This window comes from Canis lupus, chromosome 4 (genome assembly GCF_003254725.2).
Source record: "Canis lupus dingo isolate Sandy chromosome 4, ASM325472v2, whole genome shotgun sequence".
NCBI lineage: Eukaryota > Metazoa > Chordata > Mammalia > Carnivora > Canidae > Canis > Canis lupus.
Genome location: NC_064246.1, coordinates 25,596,703 through 25,621,152, shown reverse-complemented (window position 1 = coordinate 25,621,152; position 24,450 = coordinate 25,596,703). Strand labels below are relative to the sequence as shown.

The following is a 24,450-nucleotide window of genomic DNA, read 5'->3' as shown; positions in this document are numbered from 1 at the left end:
AAATACTTAGGAATAAACTTAACCAAAGAAGTGAAAGACCCACATTCTGAAAAGTATAAAACATTGAGAGAAATTCAAGATGATGCAAAGAAACAGGAAGACATTCAATGTTCGTGGATTCGTGGATTGGAAGAATATATATTGTCAAAATGTCTATACAACCCAAAGCCATCTACAAATTTAATGCAATTCCTATCAAAATACCAGTAGCATTTTTCCTAGAACTAGACCAAACAATCCTAAACTTTGTATAGAACCACTAAAGATCCTGAAAGACCAAAGCGATCTTGAAGAAGAAAAACAAACCTGGAGGTATCACATTCAGATTTCAAGTTATATACAAAGCTGCAGTAATCAAAACATTATGGAACTGGCACAAAAATAGACACATAGATCAATGGAACAGAATAAGAAGCCCAGAAACAAACACACAATTATATGGCCAATTAACCACTGACAAACAAGGCAAGAATATGCAATGGGAAAAAGACAGTCTAGTCTCTTCAACAAATGGTGGTGGGAAAATTGGACGGCTCCCCGCAAAAGACTGAAGCTGGTCCACTTTCTTATACCACTGACAAAACAAACTCAAAATGGATTAAGGACCTAAATATGAGGCCTGCAACCATAAAAATCCTATAAGAAAGCACAGGAAGTAACTTCTCTTCAATGGCTGTAGCAACTTTTTTTCCGGATATGTCTCCTGAGGCAAGGGAAATGAAAGCAAAATTAAACCATTGGGACTACATGAAAATTAAAAAGCTTCTGCATAGCAAAGGAAACAATACACAGAACTAAAAACAGGCTACTGAATGGGAGAAGATATTTGCAAATGACGTATCAGATAAAGCATTAGTATCCAAGATATATAAAGAACTTATAAAACTCAACACTGAAAAACCAAATTATCCAATTACAAAATGGGCAGAAGGTATGAACAGACATTTCTCCAAAGAAGACATACAGATGGCTAGGAGATACATGAAAAGATGCTCATCATCACTTATCAGGGAAATACAGATTAAAATACAATACAATATCACCTCATACCTGTCAGAATGGCTAAAATAAGAAACAACAAGTGTTAGTGAAGATGTGGAGAAAAAGGAGCCCTCGTATACTGTTGGCAGGAATGCAAACTGGTGGAAAACAGTATGGAGGTTCCTCAAAAAATTAAAAATAGAATTACCATATAATGCAGTAACTGCACTACTGGGTATCAACCCAAAGAATCAAAATCACTAATTCAAAAGGATATATGCATCCTGATGTTTATAGGAGTATTATTTATAACAGCCAAATCATGGAAGCAGCCCAAGTGCCCATTGATAGATGAATAGATAAAGATGTGGTGTATGTGTGTGTGTATAGCAGAGTATTATTCATCAATAAAAAAGAATGAAATCTTGCCATTTGCAACAACATGGATGGATCTAAGAGTATAATGCTAAGCAAAATAAGTCTATCAGAGGAAGACAAATAAATACCATATGATTTCATTCATACGTGGAATTTAGGAAACAAAATAAACAAAGAAAAAAAAGACAGTCAAACCAAAAAACAGACTTTACTATATAGAGAACAAACATATGTCACCAGAGGGGAGGGGAGTAGGGGATGGGTGAAATAGGTGAAGGGGATTAAGAGTACATTTCTCTTGATAGAGCACTGAGTAATATTTAGAGTTGTTGAATCACTATATCATATACCTGAAACTAATATAACACCATACATTAACCATATGGAATTAAATATATATATAATATATAAAAATACATAATATAAATAATATTCACATTAGCTTCATGGTAAAAGAGATTCCCAAATGTATAGGGGGTGAAGAGATAATACAGAAAGCTTCCGGTTACTGATCCTGAGTTGAGAAAGCACATTCATAGTGGAATCAGAGAAGAAATCCAGACTGGATCCCTGAAGAGCAAGAGAGGCAAATTCTTTGGACATTTTTAAATTTATTTCTACTAGATTAGATTCTATTTTCTCTATCTTGTGTGATATTTTTTCAAATATCAGGAAATATTATCTTGGAAAATAACTTTGCCATCTTTTTTTTTTTAAGATTTTATTCATGAGAGACAGAGACAGAGGCGCAGGCAGAGGGAGAAGTCGGCCCCATGCAGAGAGCCCGATGTGGGACTTGATCCCAGGTCTCCAGGATCACACCCTGGGCTGAAGGCAGCGCTAAACCACTGAGCCACCTGGGCTGCCCCCTTTGCCATCTTTATAAGATGACTTCTGAAATATATACAAGTATTTGTTTAAAGAAAAGAAGAAGGAAGGGGAAGGAAGGGGAGGGTAGGAGGGAGTGAGGGAAGGAGGAAGAAAGAAAAAGAAAGAGAAAGAAAGGAAGAAAAAGAAAAAGAAAAGAAAAGAAAAGAAAAGAAAAGAAAAGAAAGGAAGAAAGAAAGAAGAAAAAGAAGAAAGAAAAAAGAAAGAAAGAAAGAAAGAAAAGAAAAAAAGAAGAAAGAAAGAAAAAGAAAGAAAGAAAGGAAAGAAAGAAAGAAAGAAAGAAAGAAAGAAAGAAAGAAAGAAAGAAAGAAAAAGAAAAGAAAAAAAGAAAGAAAGAAAAAGATAGATAATGGAGGGCTTGGTCCTACAAACAGAGGAAGTGAGTTCTGTCAACAACTTTGTGGTCATTTACAGCAGCAAGGGAAAACTAATGAACACTCTAACACTGGGTCCCTTGGACTGGCTATCTGACCAACCATCTATCCATCTGAGATACAATAAGGAAAAAGGACAGACATTTTAGATCACATAGTCTCTAGCAGGAAAGAGACACATTAAATCAGAATTAGAACTAACGTGTGATAATAGATGGCTCAGAGATATGGGCAAATCTAGCAGGAGGTTAGAGGAAGTGCTCCCTCAAGAAGAAACCCATAGGATGAGTGGGATTAGATGGGGCCAGTGGAGGTGCAAGATGGAAGAGGTAGCAAGTGCTGGGGAAAAGGGGAACATGGCACACTCACAGAGGAAGGGTTCAGTAGAACTACTATGCACAATATGAGGGGGAAGTGATGCAGAAGAGGGCTAACCAAGAGAGGGTCTGGAGGCTATAGTAAAGAATTTGAATTTTTCCTAAGGGCAATTGGTAGCCACTCAACTAAATCTGTGAATAGATTTCACTTAGCCTGCAGCATGGAAAAATGGATGAGGGGTGGGGGGTAGGGGATTAGATTTAGGTTATTACAATAGGAGACCTGAGGGGGTCTGGTGGGAGTGTGTGGATATAGAGAATGTGGGATATACATGAGAACATACAATCAAGATACTTTTGGTGATTCCTTGGTGTGAGAGAAGAGGACAGAGGATGGCTTGTGGCCATCGTGAGTGGCCAGTCATGTGCTGTTGGCTGCAACAGGAGATCCCTAAGAAGTACGAGGTTAGTTTGCTCAGATTTCTGTTGTTGCTGTCATGTTTGTTGCTTTGGGGTGGCAGGGATCCTGCAAGGATACTTAATTCTGAGATACCTAGAGGGTGCGAAGGACAGAAGCCTGAAGAAACGTTCGGGGATGGATAGAGACAAAGGAGCTAACAAGAGACGTGTGAAAGGAAGTGGTGACAGAAGACAACACAGTATCAGAAAAGCCAAAGGAAATGAACATTTAAGGCAGAAGATTTCCAACAGACCAAACAGAGCTGAGGACTGGTTGGTGTGACCTGAAAGATGTACACTAGAGTCTAATACAGACGGAAAACTGACCTCTGGATTTTGCTGCCGCCCTGCATGATGTCAGTGCAACAAAAGGGCAGGTACCAGGTTTCTGCTTCCTGCTTCTCCGCTTGTGGGCTCGAGGAAGCTGGGGCTCACCGATCCTGCCCTCTCCCACCTCTGTACTCCTCTCTGGGTTCCATCCTTACGTTTCTCTCTGGTCATGGGTCTCCTTCCCAACCTAACCATTCAATCTGTGTCTACTCAATGTGATCCTGGATATCCAGCCAACAAATCTCTGAGGACTTTTGTCCAGTGACCTTAACCCACTAGGTGATGTCTTAACTAGGTTTATTCATCAGCATACCGCACCTCACAGCTGATCGGAGAGCAGAGTTTTGTCCAAGGCTGACTACACACATAAAGACAAACCCAGAAGAGACTTCAGGTGTCTTGAGGGCAGACGGAGATTTGGCGCCACAGATCCTGTGCCCTTTGCTGTACACAAGGTGTTTTTTTCTTACCTTCCCAGCTGCATCACAGCAGCCTCTCTCTTGCTCCCGGTTTCAATGAGCTTCCACTTAGAATGATGCTGTAATTTTGAACTGTACACTTATCTTAGATTTGCTAATTTGAAAACACACATGCACACAACTCATCTGTAAGTAAGATTTAACCACCCAGCAATCTGAGCAGCAGACACAAAATTTCATTTGGTATAATATCTAATACTTATGTGAAGCTAATTAAAGATAATTTGGTCTTAATGAGGCAAAGAGAATATAACAGTGTTAATTTCAAAGTAGGCTGATCCATGAAAGTCAAGTAAAATCACTTCCTAGGCCCAACATTCCCAAAGACCTAAATATGACTATCTGATGATTCCCACAGTCGTTATTAGTGGTTAGAATGAATAATCCTTCACATCTGTTTTATAGTTCCTGATGATCTTCATATCACTGGATGCTCATGACTACCCTACGGATGCAGGGATGTGGATATAGCATCTGCATTCACATTTTATAGATATGAAAACTGCAGTTACACAGCCAGTAAGCAGAAGCCTGGAAAACTGTATTTGAGGCTGTGCACTCTGCACCTCACCTCATATTTTTACTACCTGCAAACTTGAATTATTTTTTCAAAGGAACTTTCAGCAGGAAAAACATAGTTAAAAGAAAATACTGCCCATTTGTAGCACTGAGCCACCTTAAAAATAGAGACATTTCTAATTGGCTTACTTTATGATGTAAGGAGAAGGAAACATTTATTACTCACATCTATGAAATCTAAGCAGAGTCTAAGTGTGACATCATACAAATGGTACTTCAGACACAGGCGACTAGAAATCAACAGGCACATATGGGAAACACATTTAAGAATGATCCTCCTTATGGGTTGCCATCTATATTTCCTTTTTCTGGTTTTATACGGCTACGGGTATTTTTTTCACATAAACATTTTACATTAGGGAGTCCTTTGATCATTACAAACCGTTTCAATTCAATCTTAGAACCAATGGACTCTTCTGAGTGTGAGATAGTGGCCATTTCCATAGGGCAACTAGGGGTACGACCCATTCTGTAATTCTCACTATAGAAACTGGACTGGACCATGCCAATGGGGCTTCCACCATTATCAGAAGGTACTATTGAGCCATGCCACCCTATTTTATTACCTTTGCTCAATAATCATCAAGTGTCACAATGGAACATCATAACTACAAGAATTCCCTCCCAAGCTCTCCAAAGAACAACTATATTTTACTTTCATTCTTCTATTTAAAGAGTAGTACAAAGCGGGGTCTGCTCCTCTGATCTACCAGATGAACTGAATGTCTACAATGCATCTTCCTGAGACAGGAACAATGTTTTTTTTCTTGACTAAAGTAGCTAAATCCAGATTGGCACTGTATATTCAAGAGAGTATTAAATGAACCTCGACACTGAGCCAGATCCCAAGGTGGAGTCCAGAGAAGTTCTCTTAGCCATCCTCTACCCTAAACAAAGGGACATGATGCCCTCAGGGATTGAATTTCTGTCATGACCCATACCTTGACTCCAAAGCCTCAGCGTTTTTCAACCTGAAAGGAGGGAGGAGAGGGGGGACTGGCTCACAAAATGACTCTAGCTATATAAGCCTTCCAACACAGTATCCTTAGTGCATTCTTCTCCATTTGTTAAAAGAGAAAACATAACATTATACCTACATACCCTGGTAAAGTAAGAAACTTGAGGGAAAAAAAATTTCGGTGACCTCAAAGTATAAAGGAGATCAAACCTCTCCTTTGGCAGGTTTTCAATTTGGGAAAGACGAAGGGAGATTGATTACATCAGAAAATCTAAGATCTACCTGTTTAGAATTACACCTTTATATCTTGTGAAGGAGGCCTTGGAGTTATGATCTAGTAGATAATGATCTCAAATTCCTTATCAACTCAAGTAAGTGTATCAGCAGAGGTAAGGAAATATATGAAGGGAACTTTTCTTCCCACATTTAAGAGCATTGTTAATCTGTCTGGGAGCCCAGACACATAGATACTCAAAAATAAATAAATAAATAAATAAATAAATAAATAAATAAATAAATAAATAAATAAGGCAGTGAAGGTAGTTTCTAAAGTATTACCTTAAAAATCACAAAGGGTAAACCCTAGACAAGTGAACACAGCTAAACTGATCAGGCAGTTAAACAAAAGAATAATTCATTCAGAGTGAGCCTCGTGAGAAAACCCAAAAGATAACTCCAGAGTCAGAACTGATGAGTGAGAGGCTACCTCACCAGGATGAAACAGAGAGATTGTAGGGTTGAAATTTATTAAACTGAACATACAGATAATGTTTCCATGCCCTTTTGTCACTATCCATGATACCATGGGCAGGTAAAGAATTTTAATGAATCTGTAAAGCCCATCAAAAAGAGTGTCAGAATCCATTTCTCAGGCAGAGTTTGAAATGTCTTATTTCCAAGGCTCTCCTCTCCTAGCCGGGTCCTGAAAGCTGCAGAACCACACAGAGCTCATCCAGTTAAATCTTTTTAAGAGGAGGAAGAATCATTACATAACACTGGCATTCCTCAGTATGAAACATTTCCTCTAGCCAACCATCAAGTGGCTGTCAAAAATGATGATAAGCTTTGGAATTACCTGCGGCAATCAAGGACAATATCCAACACGCCAAATAATGACAATGGCTGACGTTTATAGCACACTTGCCATAGTGTTGTAGACCCTGTCCTAGGCTATTACGCCCACAAAATCCAAGAGGTAGGTGCTACCAGCATCTAATTTTCTAGTGAGGAAATCAAGGCACAAAATAGTTAAGTAATTAACTCCAGGCAAAGGAACTGGGCTATGGCTGGCTCTTGAGTTTTTCTTAACCACTACACTATACTGACTTCCTGAACGATAGTATGCTATATGGTATTTTGCAGGTTTGTTTTTGTTTTTAAAGATACCCATAATTAAAGAAATACTTGGTTGTGAATGTTAAAATAACACTGGGGAAAAGTTTCAGTAGGCTGAGAGAAGAAAATGTAAAGATTAACACAAAGAGATTATATTTTAAAAGTCCAATTAACTACTATTCAATCTGTTGAGGGTGTATATGTGTGTGTGTGTGTATGTGTGTGTGTATATATACACTTTGCTCATCTACCTCTCCCTCTGCCCTTCCCCCTGCTCACGTTCTCTATCTCTCCCTTAAATAAAGAAAAAAATTTTATATAAGTATAACATACATATACATAACCTAGGCAACTAACTATAGCACACGATCAGCTAAAAGGAAGACTGGCTTGGTAAGACAAAGTCTTTCCATGTAAGCACAATTTGACTTTTATTTTCCATTTTATTTTATTTTATTTTTATTTTCCATTTTAAAGGCTGGTCTTAAAATCTTAGATTGAGAAAAAGGCAGGGGTATCAGTACCTTGACAGTATTTTGAATAATATTGCAATTTGCCAACGGTCAGTCCCGTGTCCCCACCTACCCATTCCTTGATTTCAACGTCACTTTCTATTTGACCACTCTTTTGCTATCTTACTATAGGCGGTTTGAGTTTTTTTCATGCCTAATGATTTCTTGATTCTGTCATTGCAGTTCTCCAGGATACTGCCCCTTTCATTTACTCACACAGAGCTGGGTTGTAATACTAGATTTCACCAGTAGGCGTCATGACCTGAAACACTACATCTTCCAACTCCAGTGTCTCATAAACTGAGACTGAGGGTTATAGAAAACAAGTGTTCTAGTTGTATTCAGCTTAAAAACTTAGAATTCATTATACTGAATTTACCTGCAATATAAAACACTCCCTAGTGAATTACTAATGCTGGTATGAAATCAAAGCTTAATTATAAATATTAATATATAGTGTTATACAAACATATATAATATCTTTGTCACTGCTAATATACTTACCTTTCTTCCCTCTACCTGCACTTACTTTTAAAATTTACAACCTATGCTATAACCAAATAATTGCTTTAAAAAACAAATGCAAGTGTGATAGAGATATAAATAACATAGCTATAGAAGAGGCACTGTACAGACATACAAAACAATACCAACTTACCGCTACTGCCACAATCTGCACAAGAGAGGAGTTCTTCTGGTTTCTTTTCACGATTTGATTCCTTAGTCCCCAAACAGAAGCTACATATCGGAATGGGATCAGCACGGGGCTATGATAAAATTAAAATGGAAAAATACTGTCAGTTTTCCATTTCAAAATTAAAAAACATTACAGTCAAAGGCAAAAACACTGCTGAATAAGGTATTCCAATCAACATTTTCTAATAAAAAAAGTCTCCTTAATTATTTGATGCTAAACTATTACCTAAATAATGCATTTAAGGGTAATATGTAAGATACAGAAGTAATTTTTATTAAACTAATGAAATCTAAGGCCTTTATATATTATATAACCTTGCTAAAATGAACATTATTATTAAAGATTCTTTGGGGGTGCCTAACTTAGCTGGCTCAGTCAGTAGAGCATGCTACTTGATCTCAGGGTCATGAGTTCGAGCCTCGTGTTGGGCATAGAGATTACTTTAAAAAAACATAAAAAAGGGAAATGAAATTATGGGAAATCGCAATCATTCCCATAATTTATAGGCCTATAATACATTGATTCATCTATTCAGCATTATAGTTTATGAATATCACCTAGTTGTCATTTCAGATTGTTCAAGTAAACTTTATCAAATTGGGGCACCTGGGTGGCTCAGTCAGTTAAGCATCTGCCTTCTGCTCAGGTTTTAATCCTGGGCTACTGGGATGGAGCTCTGTGTTGGGCTCCCTGTTCAGCCAGGAGTGGGCTTCTCCCTCTGCCCCTCCCCCTGCTCATGCACTCTCTCTCTCTCTTTCTCTCAAATAAATAAATATTTTTAAAAAACAAAACTTCATCAAATGTTTTAGTGCAGGTTACTATTTTTCATCTATTAAATTTTTGACGTAAAATATCGGTAAGTTTTCAGGTGATATAATAACAGAGCTGGAACTGAATAAGAACTTTAAAATTCTGTAGGGTCACCTAGGAGGCTCAAAAGATCATTAACAAGGACTTTCTGGCACCAAGGTCTTTAAAAGTAAACCACATCATGCCACACAAAGGAGATAAACTCTCAATCTCTGAAATTCCAACTTTAATAAAAAAAACAACAAAACATTTGTCTAACCCCCAGTACTCTAGCTCTCACTGAGGAAGTTGCTTTTAACAATGTATTATGTCTGCATACATCTCAGTGTCTCCATTGGTATTTATGGCTACCAGCGATGCTAATATTCCATTCATATGAATAGTTGTGCCTACAGATCTGGTCACATTTATTCTGAACAGCCAAAACTGTATGAAAATTAAAATTTTATTGCATATTCTAAGCCTTCACACATGTTGTCTCTAGCCATCTGAATGTAACTAGAACGTATTTATATTTGAATCTCATGAATCAAAAATTCAAGGCAAGAAAAGTTAGCATAATCATACATGTTTTTTAATGTAAATTAAAAACAAGACTTTGCAAGGTCTAACTTTTAAAATACACATCAGCATAGAATAAACCTCTCATTTGTTCAGCTACTTTATCCCAAATGCCTAATTAATACATCGCCTGATACACAGTAGGCACTCAAAATATATGTTAACTGAATAAATGGAAGAAACATATGCTAGTTGAAAGAAGAAACCCTCATCTCTAAGATAGTATTTCAAATGGTTATAATGATTCCAACAAATGTCTTGGTTCACTGTGAAAACATGTCATCAGAAACCAGAATTCATCTTATGACTGAGGATTTGCAAAATTGTTCAATATGATTGTTAATTTCATCTTACAATATGAGTGTTCATTATCTTGCCCTTATTTTCAGTTTAATTTGTTCTTTTAATATGCACAGGCTTTACTTTCTGAAGTAGCTATGCAAATGTGTTTTTGTAGCCCCACTTAAAAAGCAGAGTATAAAACACTTTGTACTAGAAAAACCCAAAAAGACAAGCTACAACAAATTGGTCACTGACTCTAGCCACAATTTTTTAAATGCCAGATAATCAGCACTGCATAATTATGGATCCATAGTTATTACTTGCAACTGCTCAACTGTAGTACCTTGGGAACACTTTTGTTCCTTTAAATAGCAATTAAAAGAACAATCTGGTTTTAAAGTGACAACATTCCCCTGATAGATTCTAGCTAAAACCCAGTCTTTGTACTAATGGGATTCCTGCTTTCATTTGATATAACAATGCTCAAGCCATTGCTGCCATCCTTGTGGTGATAAATAATTTACAAAATGTCACATATCATTCATGCAATGAAACAAATCCAAATCCGCAATCCCATTTTTCTTTCCCCAATGAATTTTTAGCTGTAAGAAAGACATGGCCATCAGCCAGCACTCGTGCTCATTTTTCGTTTTTAACTAAAGGTAACACAAAGGACAAAGGTTGCTAGTAGTTCATGGCCAGAAAGACTGATGTCCCGCACTCTGCCCAATAATAGAAAGCATAGATGCTATCACTTCACGCTACATTCAAGTGAACCCCACCACCACGCTGATGTATGCTCACAACCATTTATTTTAAGGATAACTATCTCACAATACTCTATAAAACCACTGCATTATACAGAAATGTCTACCCTGCTGAATTATTGATAATTCAAAGCACTTTTTGCTAACCTCAGTATAGCCGAGTCTAATTAACTTTAAAAAATTGTCACTTGTAAGAAATGGAACTTTTACAGTAATGCATGTAAATGGGTCACAAAATTATTATGATTCACTACTCTCAATCAGACTTCATATAAACTGTTTCAAAAAATAATCCCTGGTAATAGATTAAAATGGATTGTAGTCAGAAAGAGGTCCAAATAAAAAAAAAAATTAAAAAAAAAGAGGTCCAAATGAATGGCAATTCGATTCTACACAAGTCCACCACAGACAAATCATATTTAAGAGGGCTGAAAATGAAACAAAACATGTCCTAATTCTTAAATCACTTTCTTTGAAATTTCACAAAGGCACCTAACCTGTTGATCACATTTTCTTATCAACATGATTAAATATTTCAAACTAATCTCAAGAATTAACACCTATGATGGATAGGTTTAAACTCTGCAACCTGCTCAGGAAGCAACTCCTCTTCATCTCCCAAGCGATGGTCCCAGTGTAGCTGCTAGGTTAGAGGCCACATTACACTATCTCATTTAATCATCCTAACAATCCTGCCAGGAATGTTTATTATTATGTCCATTTTCTAAAAGTTCAACTGTGGAACTGTGATTCAAACACAGCTGTCTTCACTAAAGCCCATTTCTCACCTTCAGTACTTACTATCCTGCCCCCTACTTCTCTCCTCTCAGAAAAACAAACATTTAAAATTATCTTTCCATCAGTGGGAATAATGCTTTATTAATGTGCTCATAATCTTCTCCATTCAATTTCTCCCAAGACGGGGATCCCTGGGTGGCGCAGTGGTTTGGCGCCTGCCTTTGGCCCAGAGCGCGATCCTGGAGACCTGGGATCGAATCCCACGTCGGGCTCCAGGTGCATGGAGCCTGCTTCTCCCTCTGCCTATGTCTCTGCCTCTCTCTCTCTCACTGTGTGCCTATCATAAATAAAAAAATAAAAAATAAAAAATTTCTCCCAAGACCAATGGCATCTTTCTAAAACTATTTAAAAAGCAAACACTAATATCCTATAGATTATTTATTAATTACAACAGCAAAAAAAGGTACCTTAACAATGGAGACACCTCCTTAACGAAATGATCAAACCTATCACTAGTACATGACAAACTGACACTATGTGTCTCCCAAGTGTGGCATTAAAGGACTCAGCACAGCTTATGCAGTATTCTTGCTGGAATTATTTACCTCAAATCTAACCATAAGGAACAAATCAGGCAAATCCAAATTTAGGGACATTCTGAAAAACAACTGGTCTGGACTCTTCGAAAAATGTCAATGTCACCTAAGACTCAATAAAGGGCAGAACCAATTTAGGCAACTAAAGTGCCCTGAAAACTAAATACAAATATGGATTCTGGATTATTTAAAAATTACTCTGGGGCACCTGGTTGGTGCAGTTGGTTAAGCATCAAACTTTGGGTCTCAGGGTCCTGAGATCAAGCCCTGTACCCGGCTTGGCTCTCAGTGCAGAGTCTGCCCTTCTCCCCACACTCTCTTGCACTCTCTCCCTCTAGAATAAATCAAAACATCTTTAAAAATATTTACCCACAGCTATTAAGGACATTATTTGGATAATTAGGGAAATACTAAATAGTAGACAATATATAATAAACTGGATAGAACAAATTTCTTCGGTCAACACTGAAGTTGTATTTATGTGAGATTGTCCTCATTCTTGGCAATTATGTGCTGAAATATTTTGGAGTAAAGTGTCATGATGTCTATAACTTAAGTGTATATACAATTTTCCAAGCAAAACACTGGGGATGGGGAAAGGAAATAGAATAGTACCCCTCTCCACTCTTAAAAAAAGATCTACAAAGGATTGTATTACTATATAATTGGATTACAAGCATTTATAAAATAAAGTATCTCAATCCAATTAGTGATTCATGGGCAATACAGAGGACAGAGGATGTGTCAATCCATACTGTAGGATACCAACACTCTCGAGGACAAATGACCCAGTTTTCTTCAACAAATAAATTAAAAGGGAGACAGAGTGAGCAAGCAAGGAAGAGAGAACAACAGATACAGGATAAGAGCCAATAGATTAAGAGAGATTTAAAAGGCTAATATGCTGATCACAGTGTATGGTCCTTATCCTGATAAGGATTCAAATAAAGTATAAAATAAAACAAAATAGAATACCCACTAAAGGAACTGGGGCTAGTCAGCCTTAAAAAGACTATTGGAAAGGAACAAGCTGGATGTCTTCATCCAAGGGAAAGGGTTAGATTTGTTCTTCATGGCTCCAGGGTACAAAACTTGAACAGGGGGCAGCCTCGGTGGCGCAGAGGTTTAGCACCGCCTGCAGCCCAGGGTATGATCCTGGAGACCCGGGATCGAGTCCCACTTCGGGCTCCCTGCATGGAGCCTGCTTCTCCTTCTGCCTGTCTCTGTCTCTCTCTCTCTGTGTCTCTCATGAATAAATAAATAATTAAAAATTAAAAACAAAAAACAAAACTTGAACAGGGCTTACTCTAGAGGAATTAAACTTTCCAACAGAAAGGTCCAGAAATTGAATGGATTGTTTTTCCCTGCTTCCTTTATTTTCTTTTTAAAACTGTGGTAAAATATACATAATGCAAACTTTACCATCTTAACTATCTTGAAACATACAGTTAAGTGGCATTATGTATTTGTTGTACAACCAATATCACCATCCATCTCCAGAATTATTTCATCTTCCCAAACTAAAACTCTGTCCCCCTTCTACTTTCTGCATCCATGAATTAGACTATTTATTCTAGGTACCTCATATAAGTGGAATCATACAGTCTTCATGGAATAGATCATGGAGAGGCTAGATCAGGATTGTGAGGATGCCACAGAAGACAAAGCAACCTCACACAAACTGGGGATCAGGGACCCTTCAACAGTCCTTTCCAGGTCACATATTTTAATGATTCCATGGCTGGATAGTCTCTGAGGCTCTTCCCAACTCTGCTTTATTTTTTTTATTGAATTCTATTAAACTTAAGACATTTTAAAAGTCCGCAGGACTCTCAACCTCAAAATTAAATAACCTTTTCTGAGAAAACATCCTTTAATTCCAAGACAATTCACTTTCAGAAGGTTTATATTTGTTCATGGTTACTTTTGTTTCTGCCGAGAAGGAAACATGTTTGTTAACTTGTCAGTCTAAGTAAATGGAGAAAAAGAAAGTTCTTGCTAGATTGGAGCCAGCTGCACATCCTCTTTGACGATCACAAAAAGAGGTTTTGTCTCCATGATCTCTACTCAGCATAATCAGGGATACAACATAGCCCTCTCGTCCCATCATCCCCTATGGATTCATCTCCTTGAGTCATCTAGAACTTTCCTGAATCTACTTAAAAGACATACCATGTGAGTAGTTCCTAGTGTTAAAAGAAACTCAGCATTTTTCATTCATATATTCATACCTATATCATTGTATGACCTGGATTTCAATATTGATCTCTAAGCCACAGGTTTCCTCAACCATAAAAGGGCACAATAGTGTCCATGTTGTCTACTCAGGGGTTCCTAAGGCTCAAATACATGTGAGTGTGTGAAAGTACTTTGTACACTATAAAACTCTAATCAAATATTATGATTATTGCAAAATGCACTTTGGCTATAAAAATAAAAAGAACAAACAACTCCAACTCCTTAACAAACATCGGCACAAATGAATTGTTGTGGAGTTTAGAATTATTCTATAATAGACTCTGACTCTGAGTCCCCATGATAAATATTAATCTTAGAGGGTTTTTTGTTTAATGAATTAATCACGGAATAAAAGAACAGGATAGAAAATGTCTAAATGTCTTGATTGAGAGCCAAGAGGCTTGATTTAATAAAAGGAAAGGTCAAAGAAAAGGATACCAAAGGAGGAAAAGCACAAACAAATATAAAATTGTAAATGAATAATACCACAAAAATAAACAAAGATGAATATAAATCCTTTATACCCAAGTATCAAACAGTTGATCTTCAGAGAGCGTTTTCTACACTTTAGCTCAGACAACTTAATTTGGTAACTCCAAAGTGAGTTGTATAAAAGGGTTTTAAGGCTCGTCCGAATGCATCTCTTTAAATTGCACCCTTTTATCATCTTGTACCGCAATCTGAAGTTTAAGTAATGCTTTGCTGTTTACCAGAATGCTTTTGTCAAGTGTCTTACAAGTGACAAACACAAAGCCTGTGAGACAGGATTGTGGCTTTTTCTGTCTCCGTTTTACAGGGTAAGTTAAGTGCCTCCCTAAGGTCACACAGCTATCAAGAACAGAGGGACCCAGTCTGCTGACTGCAAGCCCTTTGCTCTTGCGCTTTTCCATGGCTGGTCCCTCATTTCCTTTGGAGCTTGATTCAGATATCACCTTATCAGAGAGGCTTATCCCCGACCATTCTCTCTGAAATTGCATTCCACTAGCACCACTCTGGATCCCCCAGGCCTTGCTTTATTTTTCTGCGTCGCATTCATCACTGCCTGACATATTCTGTATCGTTTGTCTATTTTGTTTCAGTTACTCAACTATCAAAGCTCCATTCTGAGGGCAGAGACTTTGTTCACTGCTGCAGCTCTAGCTTCAAAGCGCATATGTTGAATAAATGAACAAACTGCTTTGAGGTGAGGAAGTGGTTCCTCTGGTTCAACAGGTCCCAGAGACGACTGTTCTTTAACACATATCCTAATAACCATAATATGACGTGGAAAGCAACCATCAATGCCAAGGTGACTTCCATGGCTGTCCAATCTAAAGGCTTTTTTCTTACTCTGACCACTTATAATGAATGACCATTTGGGTATAATTGTACTTTTCTAAGTATAACCCGACAAGATAAAACCAACATTTAAATATCAGCTGGGAGGAAATCATCTCACGTGATAGTCACTATAAGTTGTATGTAAAATAGATCTGGGGATGTGCCCAGTTGCTAGTAACCTGTCAGCCAATTTACCTCTTTATTCTCTCTCAAGAAAAAATTCACGTTTAAAAAAAAAAAAAAGTAGTGATAGTCAAGGAAGATGAATACCACTGAGGGAGAATAACAAAATTATAATAAGAAGACAATCAATCTATTAAAAATAGTTTACAAATTTTGGTGGTTTATTATCACTAGTGAATTATTTCCCACAAACTTCACTACTGATTACACAGGTACAAGGGAGGTTAAAAAATGTTTTGTTTTTAGGGTAACTTTTTGACACTTCTCTAATAAAGAACTAGATTTTGTTTCTTACCACTTAACCCACTTATTCACTGATCAAGCCCACTCCTAATTAGGATATAGATCACACACACTCAGCATTTCCCTTTACGGCAATCTGCTGTAAGATGTAGTCTTTGAAAATACACTAACTCTAAAAGTAGAAACTCTCGTGATGATCTAAATTGTCCTGGCTTTGAGGAGCATTATCTTGTTCCTGTCGGCATGTGCTGTAACTGTGCTCAGTATAGCTATGTCTCTGCAGGAAGGTTTGGTGACTGGCTCACCTCGTAGCTGTAGTGGGGCCACTTCAAATCCTTCAGGGGCACAGGAGAACCTTGTTTGTGACATGTCTGTTGCCATTTTCTCTGCACTCACAGATCCTTTTGTTTTATTATAAGGCTATTTATTCGTGCAACTCTATTATGAATTTTGACCTGAACAGATGCCTAAATAATTTCTTCCAGAAGATAATTGGAGATACACTTATTATAAGACTTCTCACAGGCAACAATTTGACCATAATTTTACACTCGCCACATAGATTTTTGTTATATCACCTCCCCTGCTCATTATACTTCTCTGTGGGTAATTGGTTCTGTGAGGGAGCACCACATTATCCCCACTGGCTTTGGATTGAGTTTCTGCATTACTCTGGGCAAAAGGATTTATTATTGCTAATGTATGGAGATCTTAAATGTGACTGCTATATTTTACCTCCTTGTCACAGTGAAGAGGGTTCTCTGTATTTTAAGAGTGGCAAGTAAATTAAATCTAATAAAATAAAAATATTTAAAAGCATCCCTATACATATTTATAAATATGTCACTGCTTTTTTCATTTAAAGAATCACTTCGAAACAAAAACAATATCAATGAGCAATACTGGGAAATGCCTGCAGTCGGAGATTGATTTAGAAGTGGAAAAATAGTAAAACCTTGGCCTCAACGAAATAAGAAAGGGAGAAAAGGGAAGACTTTCTAAGAACATCAGCCCCAACAGTTATCAATTGTGTGGAGCTAATTGAAATGCTTACACTGTATCTGTACTCTAGAACTTGTTCTAATTAGGCAGGTGGGCCATTTATAAGAGTGCTGATTAAGGAAAGGGATTCTATTGGAAGGAAAGAAATCTAATCTGGCATACTGCATTTAACAATAGCATCTCATTTTTGGGGGGTGTTATTTATTTGTTTTGGTTTTTGGAGATAAAACCTACAAATTTGCAGAGGGTGGGGAAGCCAATGGAACAATTGCCTTCCCCAGCATCTTTAATTTCTTATCTGGACAGGGACTTGGCTTTTAAGATTTCATCTGAACGTCTCTCCTCCACCCCTACCATTAGAAACTGCAGATACTGCATTTATCTTCTTAAGAGGGATCAAAGTCTGATTCAACACAGCTGGAAATTCAACACATGGTTACAGGAAGTCTGCTTAGGATTTACAAACTATTCTCTTTGGCAAGCATGTCACAATATTAGCAATATAATATAAACTCTACTCTAGGTTTTGAAAAATGGAATTTTAAAATCAATTCACATTCAAGTGTCACAAATCTTTAATGTTTCTTTTTTTAAACTTTATTATTTTTTAAAAGCAGTTTTAGATTTACAGGAAAATTGAGGGGAAGGTACAAAAATTTCCCCTATCTCCCTGCCCTCACAGGCATAGTCTCCCCCATTTATCAACATACCCCCACCAGAGAGGTACCTTTGTTATAAGTGAAGAACCTATAATGACACATCAAATCACCCACGCCCATAGACTATATCAGGGTTCTCTCTTGGCATTATACATTCTGTGGGTTTGGAAAAATTTATGATGACATGTATCTACCAACATGGTATCATACAGAGTATTTTCACTGCCCTAAAATATCCGCCTATTTGGCCTCTCCCTGCCCTCTAATTCCTGGCAATCACCGATCTTTTCTACTATATCCATAGTTTTACCTTTTCCAGAATGTTATATAGCTGGAATAATAAAACTGGCTTTCTCAGTTGCCCTAAGGCATCCATTTTAATCTAGATGTGGTGCCAACTACCCCACATAGGCACAATGTGAATCGCAGCCATTCTCATTACCAATTCCACCAAGAGAAACCTGTGTTAACTGCTCAGAGACACAGGCTTTGGATTTGTTGTAATTAGATTCAAACAGGGAAGCAAAATGACAAGAAGAGACACAGGTAGATAGATATTAACAAACTAGAAAAGTCACATGTTAGTTTCTCAATGTTATCATCACCATCAGCACCACCCCTGACAATGTTCTGCATTCAGAGACTTATGCCAGTTAAGATGGTATGTACTGTTCAATAAGTTACTAATGTTTACTCAGCACCCAACTATGCCAAGGAGACTATAATTGGTACTCCAAGTGCTTGTTATCACAGAACCAACAGAAGTAGTGTAATTCCATTACCACACTTAATTCTCAATTGCCCTGTGGGCACATAAACCATCTGGTGTACAGAATTTCCACGCCCTTGACTTTTCTGCTTTTGTTTTCCTCACTTTCAGACTACCTCTGACCCTTTCAACTGTAGTAGTCATAAGCGGTAGGAAAAGAGAATTGTTTGGATAATTACTATCTGAACGTCAAGAGCTCTGATCTTGTTTTTTTTTTGGACTCTTCCCTAACCTCTTTGTGATAGAGGGTCTAGATCTAATGTCTTAGGCCAAGCACCACACGAGCATTTAGATGAACGTTACTGGTGACTCTGTGCTCTTTGGTGCTCCAGCATCCCTGCAGGCTGTGTGGGAATTGCACAAAACATAAGCCTCTCCCCCTAACAATGCAAGCTACAGCAAGGCCAGGAAGAAACACCAGATGTCACAGGCTTTCCCTCCAGGGGCAAAGATTTTTAAGCTCAATTTCCTAGAACTTTAAGTCTTACAGAAGCCTACTAAAGGATATGCAAGAGGTAAAGGAAAGCTCTTTGTCTTTGTGAAATCTTTTTTCTTTTTTGTATATTTTAAGTTAAAGCTTAGTACACTGTGAGCTCTTTGAAGGAGATCCTTGTTGTTTACCTAAATCACCATACATAATGAAGAACTATACACTGTAGATGTTTGATAAATATTTGTTGAATATATAAATTTAACATTATTTCTCATACCTGGTACTTTCTCATCATTTCATAAATTACACTTTTACTTTAGTATATAATGGTAAATGAAGAAATAATAGAACAGCATATGGTTATGGGCGGCAATAAATACTTTTTGAATGTTTGCCCATTTAGAACCTTCACATCCACCCTTATATTTTTTAAATTGTAAAATATACATAATATGTACCACTTTAACCATTTTTAACTGTAAAGTTCAGTGGCACTAAGTACATTCACATTGTTGTACAACTAAGTTAATGTGTATTTTACATATAATGAAATGGACAGCTCAAAGTTTAGAAAAAAATGCATACACTCATGTAAACACACCTCTCTCTCAAGATTTAGGACACTCCCATAACTGCAGAAGTTCTCTCCTGCCCCCTCCCAGTTAAGTCCTTCCCAAGCAGCTACTACTCTGATTTCTACCACCATAGTTTGATTTGGTCTGGAACTTCATGTAAGTGGAACCAAACACTGAATTCTTTTAGTGGGGCTTCTTTCAACTAACTTTATTGTCATATTCATCATATTGCCGCATATATCAGTAATTCATTTCATTCAGTTCTTGAATAAAACTGTTAAGAACATTCTTATAGAAGTACCTTTGTGGACATATGTTTTCATCTCTTGAGTAAATATCTTGGGGTAGAACTGCTGGGTCATAAGGTAGGAAGATGCTTAACTTTACTAAAAACCTATAACTAGATTAATCAAGAAAAGGAGAAAATTACCAAAATAAAAGGTAAGAAGGGGTATCACTACAAATCTTGAAGTCATTAAAATGATGGGAGGTGACAACAGCTTTCTGCCAATAAATGAGACAACTCAGATAAATAGGCAACTTCATTGATCGAATTAACAACACAAGAGGATGTCAGAACATCTGAATAACTCTAAATCCATTAGAGAAAATGAGTCATTTTCTCTAGGCCCAGACAGCTTTGCTGGTGAAATCTTTCAAAGATTTAAGAATACCAATCTTGCATGATCTATTTCAAAAAAAAAACAAAGAAAGAGGAAATATTTCTCAACTAATTTTATTAGGCCAGCATAAGTCTGATACCAAAATCATATATGAAAACAATACAATAAAAGAAAATTAAAAGAACAACCAGTATCCCTCATTAACATAAGCTCCTATTTGTTTTCTTCTTAAATTTTACTTAAAAAAAAATCTCAACTTTACTAAGGTATAATTGATATATAATAAAATGTACTCTTTTAAAGTTAAATACATATATTTATAGAATTGTCACAATAGAGAAACAGAATCTTGTTATCACCTCAAAATTTCCTTTAAGAGTGATTATTTGAAGGGGATTAAGAATACACTTTACTGAGCACTGAGCAATGTATAAAATTGTTGAATCACTATATTTTATACCTAAAATGAATAGAATACTGTATATTAACTATACTGGAATTGAAAACAATACAAAATGAAACGAAAATCAAAAGACAAGTTCCCTCAAACATTTCTGCAGTTCATTCCCTCTGCAGACCCAGGCAACTACTGATCTGCTTTCTGACATACATTATTTTGGCTGTTTTTAGAATTTCATGTATGAAATCATACTATATATACTTTTTTGTGACTTCTTTATACTCAGCATGTTTTTTATATTCATCCATGTTGTTGCATGTGAGTAGTTTATTCCTTTAAATGTTGCATAGTATCTCACTGAATAAATATATCTTAGTTTATCCACTCACCCATTGATGTACATTTGCAATCTACAGTTTTGAGCTTTATGAATAAAGCTAATATGAACATTCGTGTAAAAGTCTCTTCGTATGTATGTTTTCGTTTCTCTTTGGTAAATACTTACAAGTGGAATTGCTCGGTCATAATGTTAAGTGCATGCTTAACTTTATAAAAAGTGTCAGTTCTTCCATAGTGATTGTACCATTTTACACGCCCAGGATTTGCCTTTGATATTGCCAGTCTTTTAAATTTAACCATTCTGAGCAGTGCATGGGCATGTCTTGTTGTTGCTTTTAATGTGCATATCTTTGATTGCTAATGATGTTAGATATATTTTCATGTACTGAATGGACATTCAAATATCTTCTTTTGTGCAATTTCTGTTAACTCTTCTGCCCATCACAACGGTCTACTGCAATATATTGCCAGACCCTCTACAGTGAAAAACGTGTTGTCCCAGCTAGTGAGAATGCTACAGGATGTTTTCACTTGCCACTCTCTTCAGGTACAGAGAGTTATGTCATCCAAGGACATGAGACATGCCCCTTCCTGAAGTGGCCCATGTCCAAGTGGTACAAGTCCTCATCACTGACTGATAAAGAAATATATAAAGGGAAGCTTAACTTGACCCAAATCTTTTTTTTTTTTTTAAAGATTTTATTTATTTATTCATGATAGTCACAGAGAGAGAGAGAGGCAGAGACACAGGCAGAGGGAGAAGCAGGCTCCATGCACCGGGAGCCCGACGTGGGATTCGATCCCGGGTCTCCAGGATCGCGCTCTGGGCCAAAGGCAGGCGCCAAACCGCTGCGCCACCCAGGGATCCCTTGACCCAATTCTTATCCCAATTCTGTCCAACCCTGAAGAATCAATCTAGCTGCAGAGCTACATATGAAGTCAGCCAAAGCAGATACTGAGCTGCATCACTGCTCTGCTCCTCCCTCTATAGGATGCAGCTTCGTTGCCCATCCTCCCACTACAGTGATAATACTAAGGGCATCCCTTAATAAATATTCTACATACAAAACTTTTATCTCAGAACCTGCTTGCTGAGGAACGCAACCTGTAACACCTATATTTTAAATTGGGTTGTCTTACAGAGTTGTATGAGTTCTTTAAATATGTATACTGAATACAAGTCCTATGTCTGTATGTGTATATATAATAACTAAGCATGCTAAGAATATCTTCTCTCATGCTGTGGCTTGTCTCTTCATTTTCCTAACAAATTCTTTTGAAAAACATCAGTTTTTAATTTTGGTGAGGTTCTATTTATCAATTCTAATCTTTGTGACATTATTGAGTCTTCCAATCCATGAACATTGACATTTCTCCATTGGTTTAGGTCTTCTTTAATTTCTTTCAACAATGCTTTACTGTTTATAGGTACACCTTTTGTTCATAATTGCTAAATTTATCCCTATGTTCATACTGTTCGATGCTACTGTAAATGATAATTCACATTTCTGAATGTTTGTTGCTACTATACAGAAATACGACGGGCTTTTGTATATTAACCTTATAGAATTGCTTTGGTCCACTCTACTTTTAGTAGCTTTCTTAAAGATTCCTTAATATCTTCTAAAGTATAAGTAATCATAATCTGTAAATAGAGTCAGGTTTAGCTCTTTCTCCCAATCTGTATGCTTTTCATTTCTTTATCCTACCATATTGCATTGGCTAGGAACTCAGTACAATGCTGAATAGAAAGATAAAAGGGGGCATATTTGTCTTACTCCTGACTTTAGGAAGGAACTGGTTGGTCTTTTACCATTTCTAATGGTGTTACCTATGTTGTTTTTATTTTAAAAGATGCTTTGTATCAGACTGATGAAATTCCTTCTAGTCCTAGTTTGCTGAGAGGTTGTTTTTTGATTTTTTACTATGATTTTTTTTTACCATGAATGGATTTTAAGTTTTGTTGATTACTTTTCCTAAATCTATTGAGATGATCAAATGTCTTCATTTTAGAGTATTAAGCCAACCTTGCCTGTCTGGATAAATCCCATTCTGGATAAACTTCATAGTATATTATGCTTTTTATATCTTTCTGGTTGATTTGCCAATACTTCCTGAAAGATTTTGGTGTTTATGTCATGAATAATATTGTTTCATAGTTTCCCTTTTGTGCAGTCTTTGGTTAGTTTTGGTATCAAAGTAATCTTGGTCTCATAAAAGGAATTGAGATGTGTTTCCTCCTACCTTCTGAAGGAATTTATCTAACACCTGCATTGGTAAATGATTGACATACTTCACCATTTACATTTGTTGTCTGAGCCTGGAAGATTCTTTGTAGCCAAGTTTTAAGTTATGAACTCAATTTCTTTTAATAAATATAGAGCTATTCAGATTTTTCTGTGTGTGTGTGTGTGCGCGCGCGTGCATGCGTGCACACTGTGGTGATCTGAGCATTCAAGGAATTTCCCTGTTTCATCTAAGTTGCCGAATTTATTGGCATAAAATTGCTCATAATATTGCATTATTCTTTTTACATCGTCAGTGATGTCCCCTGTCCCATTCTGGTATTGTTAATTTGCGCTTTCCCCCTTTTTTGGATCAATCAAGCTAGAGATTTTAAAAAGAACCAGCTTTTAATCTTCCCTACTTTCAATGTTCTTTATTTGCAGAAAATGTTGATTCCAATGCAAAAACCTTATTTGTTATCATCACTGTCACTTTCATCATTATCCTAATACAACAGAGAGAGCCATATGGCTATTCAGAATGACATTTTCTTTGCCTTGGATATAGAGTAGTCATTCATCCTACTCTGGTGCCAATTCTACATCACTCCTAGGAGGCTTTGGGAGGGGAGAGGGTAACACTTAGTGTTTTAATATAAGAGGAATCCTACTAAGAACTCATCTCTAGATAGTGGTTCTTAATCAGGAGGAAACATCAGAATCACCTATGTAGCTTTTGAAATACACACACACACACACACACACACACACAAGTCATACTCCCAGATTTTGATTCAACAGGTCTGGGGTTGACATTGGCATTTTAATTTTTTTAAAAACTTCAAGAAGATTCCAGTGGTATCCAACTTAAGAATCAGAACTGGGGATCCCTGGGTGGCTCAGTGGTTTGGCACCTCCCTTTGGCTCTGGGCATGATCCTGGAGTCCCGGGATCGAGTCCCACATCGGGCTCCTTGCATGGAATCTGCTTCTCCCTCAGCCTGTGTTGTGTCTCTGCTTCTCTCTCTCTCTCTCTCATGAATAAATAAATAAAATCTTTAAAAAAAAAAAAAAAAGAATCAGAGCTGAGTGATTAGGGCATCTAGGAGTGCATGCTCAGGAGAGTCTAAGGTGTGGGAAAGTACAGAGCAATGCAGCCACTGATATTCACTGCCTACTCTTAACAAATGTAGGTCTAAGGGCCCCAAAGACATAAGAGAGTTCTTGAACAAGCTTTTAAAGGTAAGAGAAAAAATACTTAAATGTTAAAAGACATAAGCTGGGCTTAAGGGGCACCTGGCTGGCTCAGGAGGTGGAGCGTACAACTCTAAATCTTGGGGTTGTGAGATTGAGAAACATATGAGGGGTGGGGCTTACTTTAAAAAAATGTTTTAAATCTCT

The 24,450-nt window shown here is 37.1% G+C and overlaps 1 protein-coding gene across 8 annotated transcripts in view; it reads right to left on the bottom strand.

Moving 5' to 3' along the window:
* The window catches only part of KAT6B (lysine acetyltransferase 6B), a 186,988-nt gene that overhangs the window by 59,975 nt on the left and 102,563 nt on the right, over positions 1 to 24,450 (bottom strand). For all 8 annotated transcript variants that reach the window (XM_049108806.1, XM_025435018.3, XM_025435012.3 and 5 more), the window contains one exon: positions 8,249 to 8,357. In XM_049108806.1, the coding sequence (XP_048964763.1) occupies positions 8,249 to 8,357 (109 nt within the window). The remainder of the gene's footprint in view (positions 1 to 8,248; positions 8,358 to 24,450) is intronic.